At 35.1% G+C, this 16,462-nt stretch overlaps 1 protein-coding gene across 7 annotated transcripts in view; it reads left to right on the top strand.

Annotated features, from left to right (window-relative positions):
• The window catches only part of RTTN (rotatin), a 137,332-nt gene that overhangs the window by 23,691 nt on the left and 97,179 nt on the right, over window positions 1–16,462 (top strand). For all 7 annotated transcript variants that reach the window (XR_003794500.1, XM_029229393.1, XM_029229433.1 and 4 more), the window contains 6 exons: window positions 4,193–4,363; window positions 9,935–10,147; window positions 11,351–11,463; window positions 12,866–12,992; window positions 15,536–15,661; window positions 16,190–16,306. Coding sequence is in view for 6 of the 7 variants with exons in the window: in XM_029229393.1 (XP_029085226.1) it covers window positions 4,193–4,363; window positions 9,935–10,147; window positions 11,351–11,463; window positions 12,866–12,992; window positions 15,536–15,661; window positions 16,190–16,306 (867 nt within the window). In the remaining variant the exon portion in view is untranslated. The remainder of the gene's footprint in view (window positions 1–4,192; window positions 4,364–9,934; window positions 10,148–11,350; window positions 11,464–12,865; window positions 12,993–15,535; window positions 15,662–16,189; window positions 16,307–16,462) is intronic.

Raw genomic sequence — 16,462 nt, forward strand, 5'->3', positions numbered from 1 at the left:
TATTTTCTCCCATTCTGAGGGTTGTCTTTTCGTCTTGTTCGTAGTTTTCTTTGCTTTGCAAAAGCTTTTAAGTTTCATTAGGTCCTGTTAGTTTATTTTTGTTTTTATTTCCATTACTCTAGGAGGCGGGTCAAAAAGGACCTTGCTGTGATTTATGTCAAAGAATGTTCTTCCTATGTTTTCCTCTAAGACTTTTCTAGTGTCCAGCCTTACATTTAGGTCTTTAATCGTTTTGAGTTTATTTTTGTGTATGGTGTTAGGGAGTGTTCTAATTTCATTCTTTTACATGTAGCTGTCCAGTTTTCCCAGCACCACTTCTTGAAGAGACTGTCTTTTCTCTATTTTATATCCTTGCCTCCTTTGTCATAGATTAGTTGACCATAGGTGCATGGGTTTATCTCTGGGCTTTCTATCCTGTACCATTTATCTATATTTCTGTTTTTGTGCCAGTACCCTATTTTCTTGATTACTGTAGCTTTGTAGTATAGTCTGAAGTCAGAGAGTCTGATTCCTCCAGCTCTGTTTTTCTTTCTCAAGATTGCTTTGGCTATTCGGGATCTTTTGTGTTTCCATACAAATTGTGAAATTTTTTGTTCTAGTTCTGTAAAAAATGCCATTGGTAGTTTGATAGGGATTGCACTGAATTTGTAGATTGCTTTTGGTAGTATGGTCATTTTCACAATGTTGATTCTTCCAATCCAAGAACGTGGTATATCTCTCTATCTGTTTGTGTCATCTTTGGTTTCTTTCATCAGTGTCTTATAGTTCTCTGGGTACAGTCTTTTACCTCCTTAGATAGGTTTATTCCTAGGTGTTTTATTCTTTTTTTTGCAGTGGTGAATGGGATTGTTTCCTTAATTTAGCTTTCACATTTTTCATCATTAGTATAGGAATGCAAGAGATTTCTGTGCATTAATTTTGTATCCTGCAACTTTACCAAATTCGTTGATTAGCTCTAGTAGTTTTCTGGTAGCATCTTTAGGATTCTCTATGTGTAGTATCATGTAATCTGCAAACAGTGACAGTTTTACTTTTTCTTTTCCAATTTGTATTCCTTTTATTTATTTTTCTTCTCTGATTGCTGTGGCTAGGACTTCCAAAACTATGTTGAATAATAGTGGTGAGAGTGGACATCCTTGTCTTATTCCTGATCTTCGAAGAAATGCTTTCAGTTTTTCACCATTGAGGATGATGTCTGCTGTGGGTTTGTTGTATATGTTCTTTATTTTGTTGAGGTAGGTTCCCTCCATGCCCCCTTTCTGGAGAGTTTTCATCATAAATGGGTGTTGATTTTGTCAGAAGTTTTTTCTACATCTATTGAGATGATCATATGGTTTTTATTCTTCAGTTTGTTAATATGGTGTATCACATTGATTGATTTGCATATATTGAAGAATCCTTGCATCCCTGGGATAAATCCCACTTGATCATGGTGTATGATCCTTTTAATGTGTTGTTGGATTCTGTTTGCTAGTATTTTGTTGAGGATTTTTGCATCTATATTCATCAGTGCTATTGGTCTGTAATTTTCTTTTTTTGTAGTATCTTTGTCTGGTTTGGGTATCAGGGTGATGGTGGCCTCATAGAAAGAGTTTGGGAGTGTTCCTTCCTCTGCAATTTTTTGGAAGAGTTTGAGAAGGATGGGTGTTAGCTCTTCTCTAAATGTTTGATAGAATTCACCTGTGAAGCCATCTGGTCCTGGACTTTTTGTTTGTTGGAAGATTTTTAATCACAGTTTCGATTTCATTACTTATGATTGGTCTGTTCATATTTTCTATTTCTTCCTGTTTAGTCTTGGAAGGTTATTACCTTTCTAAGAGTTTGTCCATTTCTTCCAGGTTGTCCACTTTATTGGGATAAAGGTGCTTGTAGTAGTCTCTTAGGATGCTTTGTATTTCTGTGGTGTCTGTTGTAACTTCTCCTTTTTCATTTCTAATATTATTGATTTGAGTCCTCTCCCTCTTTTTCTTGATGAGTCTGGCTAAAGGTTTATCAATTTTGTTTATCTTCTCAAAGAACCAGCTTTTAGTTTTATTGATCTTTGCTATTGTTTCCTTTGTTTCTATTTCGTTTATTTCTGCTCTGATCTTTATGATTTCTTTCCTTCTACTAACTTTGGGTTTTGTTTGTACTTTCTCTAGTTCCTTTAGGTGTAAGGTTAGATTGTTTTTTTGAGATTTTTCTCACTACACTAATTTTTAACCTTTTATGTACAAAGATAGTCTTTTTTGTATGTGTAGATTATTTTTGATTTTTACTTCAGTATGAAATCATATTTCACGTACAGAGAAATTTAACCTTTTTTAGTACAGTTATTATACTTGGTCTTCATGCAGAAGTTTTGCTATCTCTTTTGTTTCCTTTTTTTTTTTACTCTATAGATTATTTTATCTTCCTTTTACTTCTGTAGTGATTTGGAAAGTATCATAGTTGTAATGTTATTTGTGTTTATCTTTAAATTTTTCAAATGATCCATGTAAGTAACAAAAAAATGTTTACTCCTTTATATAATTTTTAAAATTTTGTAAAATATACATAACATAAAATTAACCATTTAACTCTTTTTGAGTGTATAATTCAGTGGCATTAGGCACATTCACATTGTTGTACAATTGTCACCATTATCTGTCTCCAAAAATTTTTCATCATCTCAGAGTGAAACTCCACACCCACTAAACAATAACTCCCCACTCTCCTCTTCCCCCAGTCCCTGATAACCACTATTCTACCTTGTTTCTTTATGAATTTGTATATTTTAGGTGCCTCATATAAGAGGAATCATACAGTACTTGTCTTTTTGTATCTGGCTTATTTTACTTAACATAATGTTTTCAAGAGTCATCTTGTTGTAGCATGTGTCAAAATGTCATTCCCTTTTAAGGCTGAATATTTCATTGTATGTATACCATCTACTGCATATTGTTTATACATTCATATGTTGATAGACACATTTCTACCTTTTGGCTGTTGTGAATAATGTTGCTGTGAACATTGATGTACAAATAAGTGTTTGAAATCCCTGCTTTCGATTCTTTTGGCCATATACTCAGAAGTGACATTGCTGGATCATATGGTAATTCTATGTTTAATGTTTTGAGGAACTGCCATACTATTTCCACAGTGACTGAACCTTTTACATTTCCACCAGCAATGCACAGGTGCTCCAGTTTCTCCACATCCTCGTCAACATTTGTTATTTCCTATTATTTTTGATAATGTCCATCCTAATGGATGTGAAGTGTATCTATTGTGGCTTTGATACTTTATGTAACTTTTATAGGCCCCATGTCTTTTAGTTTTATTTCGTGTTTATTTATCCTTGAATTAAAAAATTTCTGACACACATTATATTTTTGTCTTTAGTTTACTGGTAATTTCTCATTTTAATTTTCATAAATTTTCCATGGAAAGTTGAGAGTGAGAACCCCAGTGCTTTTTTTGTTCTACCCTTTTTCTGATACTGTCCTTTCAGCAGCTAGTTTATAGGGTTATGTCAACATATCTAGGATATATTTTGGTCTATGTTGTTATTACTTGCCAGTTAGTCTACTGTATTTTAGATTTCATGTTTTATGCATACCTTTCAATTTAAAAGATACAACTTCTATTTAAGGAGTAAGGTATCTAGAAATTCATGATGGTGGAACATTTGCTCTGAAACCACCTTATTACCTGAAGAGAGATTATACAATTTAATATTTCATTGTTTTTTAATTATTTGACTCCCCCTGTTTCATTTCTTTAGTAACTTTGGGATCACTTTGAGGGCAGGGATCATGTCTCTTGAACTAATGCATTTTCCCCCATATACCTGCCACTGTGTTAAGCATACACTAAGTCCAATTAATATTGGATGAGAGATTTACATGCAGTGTTCAGAGTTGGAACAATTAAGCACTAGAAACTAGGAGGAACTAATGGATCATTAAGTTTTTGTATTTTGTTTATTTTTATTTATTATTAGTTAGAATTCATATTAAATACTTAAAAATTGTTAGCTTTTTAAAAAATTTAGGTATACTTATCATTCTTTCCTATCGTTAAAAGTATCTCAGCATGTATTGGTTATTCTTATAGGGAGGAATACATTTATATTATTTAATGATAACATTTTATATTGTTCTCCATGATATTTCTATATTAGCCCCTAAAATTGATTATTTTCTTCTGTTTTGTGTTTAAATGTTTGCAGAAAAAGAAACTGCTCATGGTGTTGGGGTCCCTTGGAGACAGCATGTGCTACCATAAAAGCAACATCAGTTTGGAACAACCAGAGGCGGTGCTGGTGCACCACAGGATGGCCTTTGTCAGCATTTCGCTGTTTGCAGTCCGACTGCTGCAGACGCTTCTCCCTGTTGAAAAGGTAAGGCAGGTAGCGTGGCTTTGTTGTAGTTTACTGGGTGTTACAATCACTGTTCTGTTGTAAATTCCTTCTGATCATTTCATGGTGTACAAAGATTATATTGGAAATGCAGAAATTGAGAAATGGCTAACATTTTTTATTAGTTTTAACAAATAAATTGATAGAAAAAAATACTAATTTTTTAAGATAACTTTTAAAAACTGTGGTGTAATATGTTGAGAAAGGTGCACAGTTCAGTGCATTTTTACTAAGTGAATATATCTGTGTTTAGAAAGTGACCACCCCCCAAAACATGAAGTAGAACATGACCAGCCTTTCAAGGCCGCTTCCCGTCGCTTAACCTCTCCCCTCCCCACCCCTGCAAGCTAAACTCCTTTCTGACTTCTGTCACCATAGAGGGGTTTTTCTGTTTTTGAGCTTTATATAAATAGATGTATAAAGTATGTAATTGCTCAAGATTTTTTTTTTTTGAGATTCATTTTTGTTGTTGCTTGTAGCAGTTGTTTGTTAATTTTTATTGCAAAATACTACTCCATTATGTGACTGTATGTTAAAGGTGATTTTAATAGGTGTAAACATTTCTTTTAAATCATCTTATTGACTGTACTTTAAAGTGGAGGTTATATCTCTGAATTTGAACGTTGGTGGTAAAAATATCTCAAATGACTCATGTGCAAGTGTTGTGTAGTGAACTTATTGCAAAAAGAAAGGTGTAGCATCGTGCTTAACTGAAGGTATGGGAAAAATTACTGCAGCTAAAGAACCATTTCCTGTGCCTTTTGTTGTCCTTTGTTATAGCCACTTGCCCTTTTGCTCCATAGAATTCTGCAGAGCATGTAGTCTAAACTCCATTTTTTTTTTTTTTTTTTTTGCGGTACGTGGGCCTCTCACTGTTGTGGCCTCTCCTGTTGCGGAGCACAGGCTCCGGACACGCAGGCTCAGCGGCCATGGCTCACAGGCCCAGCCGCTCTGTGGTATGTGGGATCTTCCTGGACCGGGGCACGAACCCGCGTCCCCTGCATCGGCAGGCGGACTCTCAACCACTGTGCCACCAGGGAAGCCCTAAGCTCCAGTTTTTAATAACACATATGCAATATATGCAAAATAGTATCAGGTCATCTGGAAAAATAAGAATAGAACATTAAATTTTAAATATAGTATTTTCCTTTAGGGAAAATAACATTTCTGTTAATTTTAATTTTTAACTTTTTTATTAATTGTTATGTTTCTGAATAACACTCTCTGTTAAAGAGTGATAATTTTCCAAGGCATAAACATTATAAATTGAAGAATTTCAGTCATATAAGACTGGAATTGCATTTAAAATATAGGTGTCTCAACTTTACATGATAATGTTATATAACTGAAAAATTAGTAGTGCTACAATAACTTGTTACTAAGTATTACAAATGATCAATCTATGTATAGGTTGAGGTATTTTTGGAAAAGTTACTTGTCAGTTGTACTTGTACAACTTGTACAGTTGTACTTGTCAGCTTATTTATTGCTTTTTTGATTATAGAGTTTTTTTCATCTATATGCTTATTTGGGCAGGAATCAAAATAGAAGTCAATAATTTATTTTATTTGACTTACTTTAGTGTTAGAATAATGTAAAGCCAACTCTCCATGTCTTTTTTTAAGGTAGCTATTTTTTGTTTTTGAAGGCAAATCAGTATCTGTCATTTTGGGGAGCTCTTTTAAATATGTAGCTTGGAACTTCATTAGAACAGTAAGTGGGGTCATTGAAGAGATTGTAATTAAGGTATCAGCTTATAGATGGTTATAACTGCTTTGATTGCTTAACTAAGAACTTTAAAATGAGATCTAAACAAACATGCTCTTCCTTCAGTTTATATGAATGCAAGGCTATGCTGCCCTCTGCCTGTTGCTGGCCCACCAAACATTGAAGTGGAATTTGGACTCTGAAACTTTCTACCTGAAAAGTGGCTTTTAAATGTTTGAGTTGCCACTTACCAAATATGTAATTTTGAAGTTGGAAAATGATATAGTATGAATCTATGTAGAGATTTCCTGAATTTGAATGTTTTGACAAAATGCCCTGAAGACCTTTTCTGAAATTGATAATTGCTGATTTTAAATGAATTTGGAGAATACCCATGTATAGGTTAAAATGATGCATTGGTAAATGTTATTACCAATGTTATAAATTAAAATTAAAAGTGTTCTGGTTGGGTAAATCAAATTGGTAAGACAAATGAAGTTAACTTCATATGGGGGAACCATCTGGGAAATAAGAGCTAAAAATACTGGTCCTATGCCAGAAGCAAGATCCCAGAGCATCCTAGGAACCCCTGTGACCCTTTCTCAGCCAAGCAGACTGAAGGTAAGGAAGAATTTATACCACAGGATTTTGACTTTTTTAGTGAGGTATGTAAAATCTAATAATTGGGTGTAGCTGATTGATTCAGAGCAGCATTTCTCAAAGTGTAATGTGCACCCAGATCACCCAGAGATCTTGTTAATCCGATCTTGCATGTTCTGGTCTGTAAGGTCTGGATAGGGCCTAAGAATCCGTACTTCTGACAGGCCATGCCAGGATAACGCCCTGGCTGCTCTGAGTGGCAGGTTTAGAGAAAACAGTATTATACCCCTCCTCCTCCAGCACGCACGAGATGACGATGTTGACTCTTTTCTAATACTGGTAATGGCTTTCCACTGAAATGTCATCACTTTTAGTCCCAACTGACATGAGACTAATGCTTATATATGTAGGACCACCGTCTTCAGTCTGGGGTGTAAACTGTGATGGGTCCATTGGCCATGCAAGGATTAAACGTATGACCTTACCTTGGTGCTTTGAGTTGCTGAGAGGAGTTTCAGATGTAGGTATGCAGAGTGAAAATGTCAGAATTCCTTAATGATGGGATGAAAAGAGGAAAGAAAGGAAATTAGTGCTTACTGAATGTGATATGCCAGACATCTGCCCAGTGCTTATTTAATCCTCACATCAGCTATTCTTATTTTTCTGCCTAGAGTCAGAGAAAGCGCCTTTAAACTAAAACACAGTGCCTTTGGAGTTAGACCCACTAGGATTTACTATCTTAGCGCAGAGCCCCACTCACTGAGTCTCCTTTGCTAATTCCTCTCTATCTTCCTAACCTCTTAAAGGGGTGGAACCCCAGGACTGGCCCTGGCCCTCATGAGATATCATCCCATTTTGGTCTTTAAGTGCCATCTATTTGCGGACACCTCCCAAACTTATATTTTCAGACAACACGTGTCACCTGAACCACAAGCTCATAAGTATATATCCAATATCCTTTTTGACATCTTCACTTGACAGCTGATATCTCCGACTGAACATGCCCCAAGCCTTACTTCCCTGCACAAATGTGTTCTTCCTCTAGTCTTCCCTAGCTCAGTAAATGGCACCTTCATTCTAATTGATTGTTGATCAGGAAAAAACCTTAGAGTCATCCTTGATTCCTGTCTTTCTCACACACTTAGATCCAATCCCTGAGCAAAATGTGTTATTTCTCCTTTGAACGTCTATCCAGAACCTGAACACTTCTCACCACTCCCACTGCTGCTACCTGAGTTTAAGCCACCATCCTGTCTTGCCTGGATTATTGCAGTAACCTCCTCCTTGGTCTCTCAGCTTCCACCCTTGCTCTTTTCCATCTGTTCTCTCCAGACTCATCCTGAGGCTTGCTCAAAACCTTCCAATGCTCCTTCTGAGGACAAGTCCTTGTAATGACCCAAGGCCTTACCTGATCTGGCACCACCACCCCCTGACTCCATCCCTCAGCACTAGCTCCAGTGGCCTCCTTGCTGTCAAATATAGTCTGTGTCCGAGCCTCTGTACTTTCTGTTCCCTCTTCTGTGAGTGCTTTTCCCTCAGATATCCACTCCTCCAGTTCTCTGCTTAGATGTTACCTTATCAGAGAGGCCTTCCTCTGCTTCCATCTCCTGTAACTTCTCTATTCTTCTCCATCTTTCCTATCCCCTGTTTTTAAAATTTTCTTAGCACTCCTAGCCACACTGGACAAGTATGGTTTACTCTATGCTTTCTCCACTGGAGTGTTAACTTCGTGAGGGCAGAGGTTCTGTTTTATTTCCTGCTGTGTCCCTAGGATCTGGAATGGTGCCTGGCATACGGTAGGGGCCCAGTGAGTATTTGCTGAGTGAGCAAAGAATTGGTGACTAGGTAATTTAGTTTCTCGCTCTCTCTTTTTTCCCCACTAGGAGAGTTCTTTACAGAATAAAGAGAAATTTCTCTCGACTTTATAATAGCTGCTGTCTTAATAGTTGTTTTTTTTTTTTCATGCTTAGTAACCTAAAATTTTGATTCCTTTAGCTTTTGATATTCATTTGGCAACTGCATTTCATTTAAAAGCATTGTTTAGGGCTTCCCTGGTGGCACAGTGGTTAAGAATCCGCCTGCCAATGAAGGGGACACGGGTTCAAGCCCTGGTCTGGGAGGATCCCACCTGCCGGGGAGCAGCTAAGTCCGTGTGCCACAACTACTGAGCCCACCTGCCACAACTACTGAAACCCATGTGCCTAGAGACCATGCTTTGCAACAAGAGAAGCCACCACAATGAGAAGCCTGTGCACCGCAACGAAGGGTAGCCCCTGCTTGATGCAACTAAAGAAAGCCCACGTGCAGCAAAGAAAACCTAATGCAGCCAAAAATAAATAAATTAATTAAAAATAATAAAGAACAGTAATTCTAAAAAAAAAAAGCATTGTTTAGCAGATTTAGTTCTTAGACTTTCAGGCAGTTAATGATTATCCTTAAAATAGGTTATCCATGAAAAAATTATGACCAAACCTACTTTAATAAAGGCAGCATTTCAGCCGTAGTAGTAAACCCTGCCAAATGGTTTTCTCTGAACATTGAATTTTCAGGCCTTTTCATTTTCTTAATTCATGCATAAAATCCTATTACAAAGCTAGAATCATTAAAAGAAACAAAACCCAGCAAAGGGTTTTTTTAGTCTTAAATCATTTGATTTAAGTTATAAAACATACACTATTTCATTTGGGCCCCTTGATTTTATACTAATTAAAGGTCAGTCTTTTGTGAGTGTTCTAGAACTATTTTAAATATGTTGAATTTCTCCTTTCACCTCTAAAACAAACAAAACCAAATAAAAATTGTACTTGATTTAGTGATACTCAATTCAATATGTAGTTAATAAGCCTTGGGCTGTATCCTCAGGGGTTTATTGCATTTTTCTGGAGATTTGTGTGCACCTGCACGAAAAACTTAGAGAAAAAGGCCTGGTACCTTCAGTTCAGTAGCAGAGGCATAAACGAGGTGTGGGCCCAGAGGGAGAGCAGTTCTGGGTGTTGATGTGGGGAAGAGGAGGTATCCTGAATCCCAGGCTTTGGGAAGGAGTTGAAATTTGGACTTGGGATATTTTGGGCAGAGAAAAATTGCAGTGAACCTAGGTGTAGATAAATGATGTGTTGGGGAATAGAATTTTCTTTGGAAAAGCATAGACTTTGTGATAGAGAATTACTAAAAATGTTCAACTACATTAATATTATAGTTTACTATATTTATCTAAAAATGGTTAATTTTTTTTTTTAATTTATCAAGGCAAGCCACTTTTTACCAGAGCCTATGTCAGCAGCATTATTTCTAGTTTCTTTGGACATGCCTGTTTCTTTGGAATATCCAAATATTCATGAAGCTGTTGTGGCCTATTTGGAACAGCTGAATTCTGAAAACTACAGTATTTATAAACGAACTGCAGAGGCTGTTTATTCACTTGAGTGTACCTGTAACTTCCTGTCTGATGTTGGGAAGGAGGTAAAAAGTTTTGTTAATATCTCTTTAAAATTCCTTTGATAAAATATTTAGAAAATTTAACCTATAGTTTTCAAATTGATGGACATTTAACAGTTGAATTCTTAGGGGTAGGATCCATTATTACTGAATGGCCCAATTATAAGATTAAAGTAAGGGTATGATTTATATAAAAGTAAAATGGAGATTTAGATTAATGAATGGTATATATTCATGAGACCAGTGGTTTAAAAAACAACAATAATTATTATCAATATCTTTATTAGTGAGTTCCTCTTTGAAGTGGCTTACTGTGGGTGAACAGAGTGACAATTGATGTAAACAATTATAAGGGCCATTTTAGTGCTTATTTGTAGACACATTTTTTCCCTTTATAGACCTTTATTTATTCACAGAAAGAGCCTGATTTTTTATTAAATAAAGCCATGAACTAGATTGTAAGGTAGGATGACTTTCAATACCATGTTATAGCAATAATTATGTATTTGTTATTTATCCCTTTTAGGATATTATTTAGTACGTTATCAATTAAAGGGTTAATGAGTCTTAAAATAGACATTGACTACAATAGTTGTTTACTGTTTGAAAATAGCAAAATGGGTCCTGAAGATCTTGAAAAATTAGGAGCAAAATTTTATTCCGTTTGGCCCCTACAGTGGAGTTTTTTGAACTTCATATTTTAAATTTTCGTTATTTACCCACTATTGTTTATTTTTATTTTCTTTTCCCCACATCTTTATGCCACTGTATCTTGTCTCCTCCATGATAGAATTTTGAACTGCCTTTTATTTGAATTATTTCTGTGGCATTCTGCATGGTCAGTTAATCACACAGGTATTGATCACCCCCTATTTTCCCTAGAACCAATCAGGATGTTAGAAGTGGGAGGTGGATCTTAAAATACATGAGTCCTGCCTTGAGCTGCAGTTGGTAGGGGGATAAGGCCACAATTGAGCAGTCAAAGAACCATGCGACTCAGAGGTAAATAATATAAAGTCTTAAGCGGCGTTAAGTTAGGCATTTTCCCCACATTTTTCCTCCTAGGCTGACGTTTTTGGTTTGCTTGTTGAGCAGGTTGACTTAAGCGAATGTGAACAGTCTCAGGGCCTCTGGATGATCTAATTTCTTGAAGCTGCTTTGTTAGCTGTTGAGAATTTTATTGTACATGACCTTGACATTTACTGTTCCATTCTCTTCTTTTTTTAGGGAGAGAAGAATCTCTTAGAATTAGTGGAGCTGGCAGACCAAGCCTTACATAGCTTTTCCTATCATCAGCATTTCCCCCTAATAAAGGAAATCATCTGTATTTGTTCAAAGATGTAATATTTTTTTTCTTAATATGATTATATTATTATAGGTCGTGTGTGTGTGTGTGTGTGTGTGTGTGTGTGTGTGTGTAAGTTTAGGAGCAATGAAAATGAAACTTGTCTTAAATCTGTTATTTTTTAGTTTAAACTGCTTTTATATGTTTTGACCTTTAAACTGTATATATATAGTAGCATTAGGACAGTTAACTGTTTTATTCAAGAGTAAGCTTTAAAAATGTCATGCCTATAATCAACATGAATTATCCTTGGATTTTTATACATTTGTTTTGGTGTCTTTCCAAACAAGTATTCAAGCACATTTGTTTATTTATCTTTAACATTTTAATTAATAACTTGAATTGAGGATTTTTTAAATGTAAATTTCATTATTCCTACCTTTTATATGGATTTTTGAAAAGCATCATGCACTGGTTAATTTCTTTGGGGGACATTGGAACAGATTTTTCTTTAAAACTTAGTATTTTCATTGCTTTTGGAAAGAGTAAATTCCATGGTGATAAATATCCATTAAATATGGGATTTATTTTTCTTGCTGTCTATCTATCTATCTGTCAATCATCTCACATAATTACCTTTTTTTTGTGGTGAGAACATTGAAGATCTACTCTCTTAACACATATCAAGTATACAGTACAGCATTATTAACCATAGTCACCAGAACTACCTATCCTGCATAACTGAAACTTTGTACCCTTTGACCAACATCTCTGCATTTCCTCCAGCCCCTGGCAACCACCAATTCTGCTCTCTGCTTCTAAGAGTTTTAGATTCCACATATAAGTCAGATCATGCAGTATTTGTTTTTCTGTACCCTGGCTTATGCCACTTAGCATGTCCTTCAGCTTCATCCATATTGTCACAAATGATAAGATTTCCTTCTTTTTTAAGGCTGAATAATATTCCATTATATATATATACACATACACATACATACCACATTTTTAAAAATCCATTCATCTATCAACTGACACATTGTTTTCATGTATTGGCTATTGTGAATAATTCTGGAATGAATATGGGAGTACATATATCTGTTTGAGGTACTGATTTCATTTTCTTTGGTTACATACCTAAAAGTGGAATTGCTGGGTCATATGGTAAATCTGTTTTTATTTTTTTGAGGAACCTCCATACTGTTTTCCATAATGGTTGTACCATTTTACAGTCTAAATATAGGTTTCTAAAGACATTTTGTTGTTTTGTATTCTTTAAGAGAGAATATTCCCTGCCTTGAAACAAGTAAATGCTTGAGTAAATATTAATTCTGGGTTAGTTAAACAAGATCTCAGTTGTAGGAACTGGAGTAGGAAGAAACCCCTTTCTCTGTGCTTTTTAGTCTCATGTTTAGTACCTTACTTGCCTTAGATGTCTTGTATGTTTACCTTTTTACCAGCTGGAAATCTGCACAGGCCAGTCCATTATTACAAGGAGAAAGTCAGAAGGTGTTTCTACGTATGTTGTCTCACCCTTTGCCACAAGTGAAAGTTAAAACTTACCACTGTTGTCTGGAAATTGTTAAGGTAGGTTTTTTTGTTTTTGATTTTTTTGGGGAGCATGAACAGTGGATTTTCTGATTATAACTCCAAAATTAAATTACTTGACCTTTTGGATATGATATAAGAGTTATTACCATAAAAATAGATGGTAGTTATTAGTCAACTCTAAGAAATTTATACTATTGAATTCCCTTAGTAAGTCTAGCAACTGAATTGCCTTATTAGCAGTTTTAATAAGAATTACATTTATGTTGTGTTATTTAATGATGGAAAAATTGTAAGGAAAATTTGACTTCTATCAAGTATTCAAAGGTGATTTCTATGCTCAGGAAAAGTTTTAGCTTATTATGGCTTAAATTTTATAGTTTCAGATCTGTTTTCTTAGTAATATTCTTCTTTTCTTTCTTTTGAAACAAATATTTCCTGCGTTTTTAAATTATAAAATATTTCAGCATAGAATAGTACATAAATATTAACTATTTCAATATGGAAAAGAACACTGTACATAGGACAGTATAGAAAAATATATATATTCCTGTGTACTCTTGAAAATGTCCTCTTGTATTCAGTACTCTTATAAGTACTATCTAGATATAATGTTTACATTTTGCCATTTTTTACTTATGATCCTTTTTTTCAGAGAAATAAAAATATTAGTTATAACTGAAGCTTCTTTCTTTTCTCTTCCCCTTTTTTTATGCCACCAAGATAACCACTCTTACAAAGTTTTGGTTTATCCTTCCCATGCATATGTTTTATATATGCATATCTCTATAAATCATTACTGTTTTTGTCTCTTTAAAAAAGTATATAATTTCATACCGTACACGTTTTTGCTGCCTGTTCTTTTCCTTTAATAGTAAGGTTTAAGATCTACCTAGTGGATTCATCTTAACTGCTCTTTACTTTGAATATACTTTCTTCTATTTATTGGTAAGTATTTAGGTTCAGTCTACTTTTTACTGAGCTATGTTTTTCAGTATTTTCAGTGACAGTCTGTAACTGATAGTGCATGTGTTTGAAGATGTCTTGATTTCACCTTACTCTTGAATGATAGATTAGCTGGAATTGTAGAATTCTGTAGAATTCTATAGAGTTCTAGATTGACTGCCATTTTTCCTCAGCACTTCACCAGTACTGCTTTGCTCTTGGTAGGCTTTTATCATTGTGGAGAAGGCTGCTGTCAGTTAAATTATAATTTCTTTGTATTTTTTTTCTTCTAGTTGCTTTTAAGATCTTTTCCTTAGCTCTGGAGTTCTGCAGTTTCATTACAATGTAACTTTGTATACACTTTTTTTTTAATGTATCTTTTTTAGCATGCTTCAGTTTGAAAACTCATGTCTGCCTTCACTTCTGGATAATTCTCAGTCATTATTGTTTCCCTTATCCTTGCTGTTCTCTCCAAGTGGAACTCTCATTAGATCATGGTAGATCTTCTTATTTTACCCTTTGTGTCATTTAAGCCCTCTTTTATATTTGATCTTTTTTTGTTTTGTTTGGATAGAATTGCTCAGTACTGTCATTCAGTACACGAATTCTTTGCTCAACGATGTCTAATTTGCTTTTTAAAAATTGTGGTAAAATACACATAACGTAAAGTTTACCATTTTAACCATTTTTAAGTTTTTGTTGGCATTAAGTGCATTCACATTGTGCAATCGTCAACATTATCCATCTCTAGAACTTTTCCATCTTCCTAAATTGAAACTCTGTACCCATTAAAAAATAACTCGCTATTACCCTCCAACCCCCCCAGATCCTGACAACCGCCATTCTACTTTCTGAATTTGACTGTTCTAGGTACCTCATACTTGTGGAATCATATAATTGTCTTTTTTGTGTCTGGTTTATATCACTTAGCATCCATGTTTAGTCTATATCAGAGTTGCGTTCCCTTTTAAGGATGAATAATGTTCTGTTGTATATATACCACACTTTATTACCCATTCATGTGTTAGTGGACATTTGGGTTGTTTCCACCTTTTGGCTACTGTGAACAGTGCTTCAGGTATACAAATATACCTGCTTCAGTTTCTACTTTCAGTTTTTTTGGGTGCATATCCAGAGTGGAATTTGTGCTAATTTTGTCGAAGAGATGATACAGAGTCATTACTTATATGCTGGTGCATCACTGTGTTGATAAGAAAAATCCCACATATATGTTGTCCTCCCCCTCACCCAGAAACTTAAGTCTGTTTTGATTTGAATTTTCTCTTTGTCAAACCTCAGTAAGCAAAATACAAATCCCTTAGGATAAGTTTATGGTGTTGTTTATTTCCTTTATGTCTGTTATTACGAACAACTTTAAAAGATTATGGTTGTCTCAGCAGTTTGGTTATTTAATTTGTCAACACCACTCTTGTTGGCTGAAAGAAATGTAATAGGTATCTCATGCAAACTCAGAAACTGTTAGTTAAGAGAATCTTTTTTTGTGTTCTACCGGTTAAAAGAAAAGTTTCAGTGACATAAGTACTAAAATTGGATTTGAATTATAAACAGAAGAAAGAGGAATGCTTTGGAAAAATCACTGTCACTAATTTTTAAAAACTTTTTGTATTATTTTGCAGGAATGTTTAGGTGTCCATAATGTCAGTAAACCTGTGTCTTCCCTTTGTAATGGAATTCATTTTCTACTTCACCCAAAAGTTCTGTATGAAATCTCTGCGTTTGGTATTCAAGAGCCCAAAAATGAGGTATGGCATGTTAGAAGGAAGTACAAAAGACTACTCTGATTCTTTAGATACTCAGCTAAATCAAGATAATATTCTAGTGTCACAAGGTAGTATGAGAAACTAAAAAGAAACTTGTCTTTGATGTATGGGTTCAGTTAAGTTGTTGTTTAACTAAAAAGAAATGTTAAAAAAAAATGAGGCTCAAAATACAGGACATACTTGTTCTCAGAGAATTCAGATCAAACTGTTAACTTAAGTTTTTCATGTTAGATGTAGGAATGATGCAGTAGTTATAATAAGCAGAGTACTTCCTTAAGGAACATTTTTATTCAATGGAAAAATATACTCTAAAGGTTAAACAAAAAAAAAGGAAATCATTAAGGGGGAAGGACTGGTTGAGAACAGAATGTAAGATGATGCTGTGGAAATAGGAACGTTTGAAGGAAGAGATACTAATTACCTTTCCAGATTTTATGAAATATTACAGGTATGTAAGATGACTTAACAGGCCACCTCCTCTTGGATTGTTTCCCCCGTATTGTTGAGCAGGTGAATGCCACTGCCAAGGCCATCCTCATGCATCTGCTGCAGGGGCGACTGTGGATGACAGCACTGACCTGGAACAAGTTTATCGAGTCCCTGTGTCCTGTCATCCCAGTGCTACAGGTACTCTGTGCTCACCTGCTTACGCTACCATTTCTCTTTAGTGAGTGTGATTGATTTAAACGCACGCAAGCAGTAGAACCATCATGCTGTGGGAGAAATGAAGTGAAGCCACGAAGGCGCTGTGGATAAGGGAACAGGAAGTGGGCGGCTGTCTTG

This window comes from Monodon monoceros, unplaced genomic scaffold, assembly GCF_005190385.1.
Source record: "Monodon monoceros isolate NGI ecotype Baffin Bay Population unplaced genomic scaffold, NGI_Narwhal_1 Super_Scaffold_1, whole genome shotgun sequence".
Taxonomy (NCBI): Eukaryota; Metazoa; Chordata; class Mammalia; order Artiodactyla; family Monodontidae; genus Monodon; species Monodon monoceros.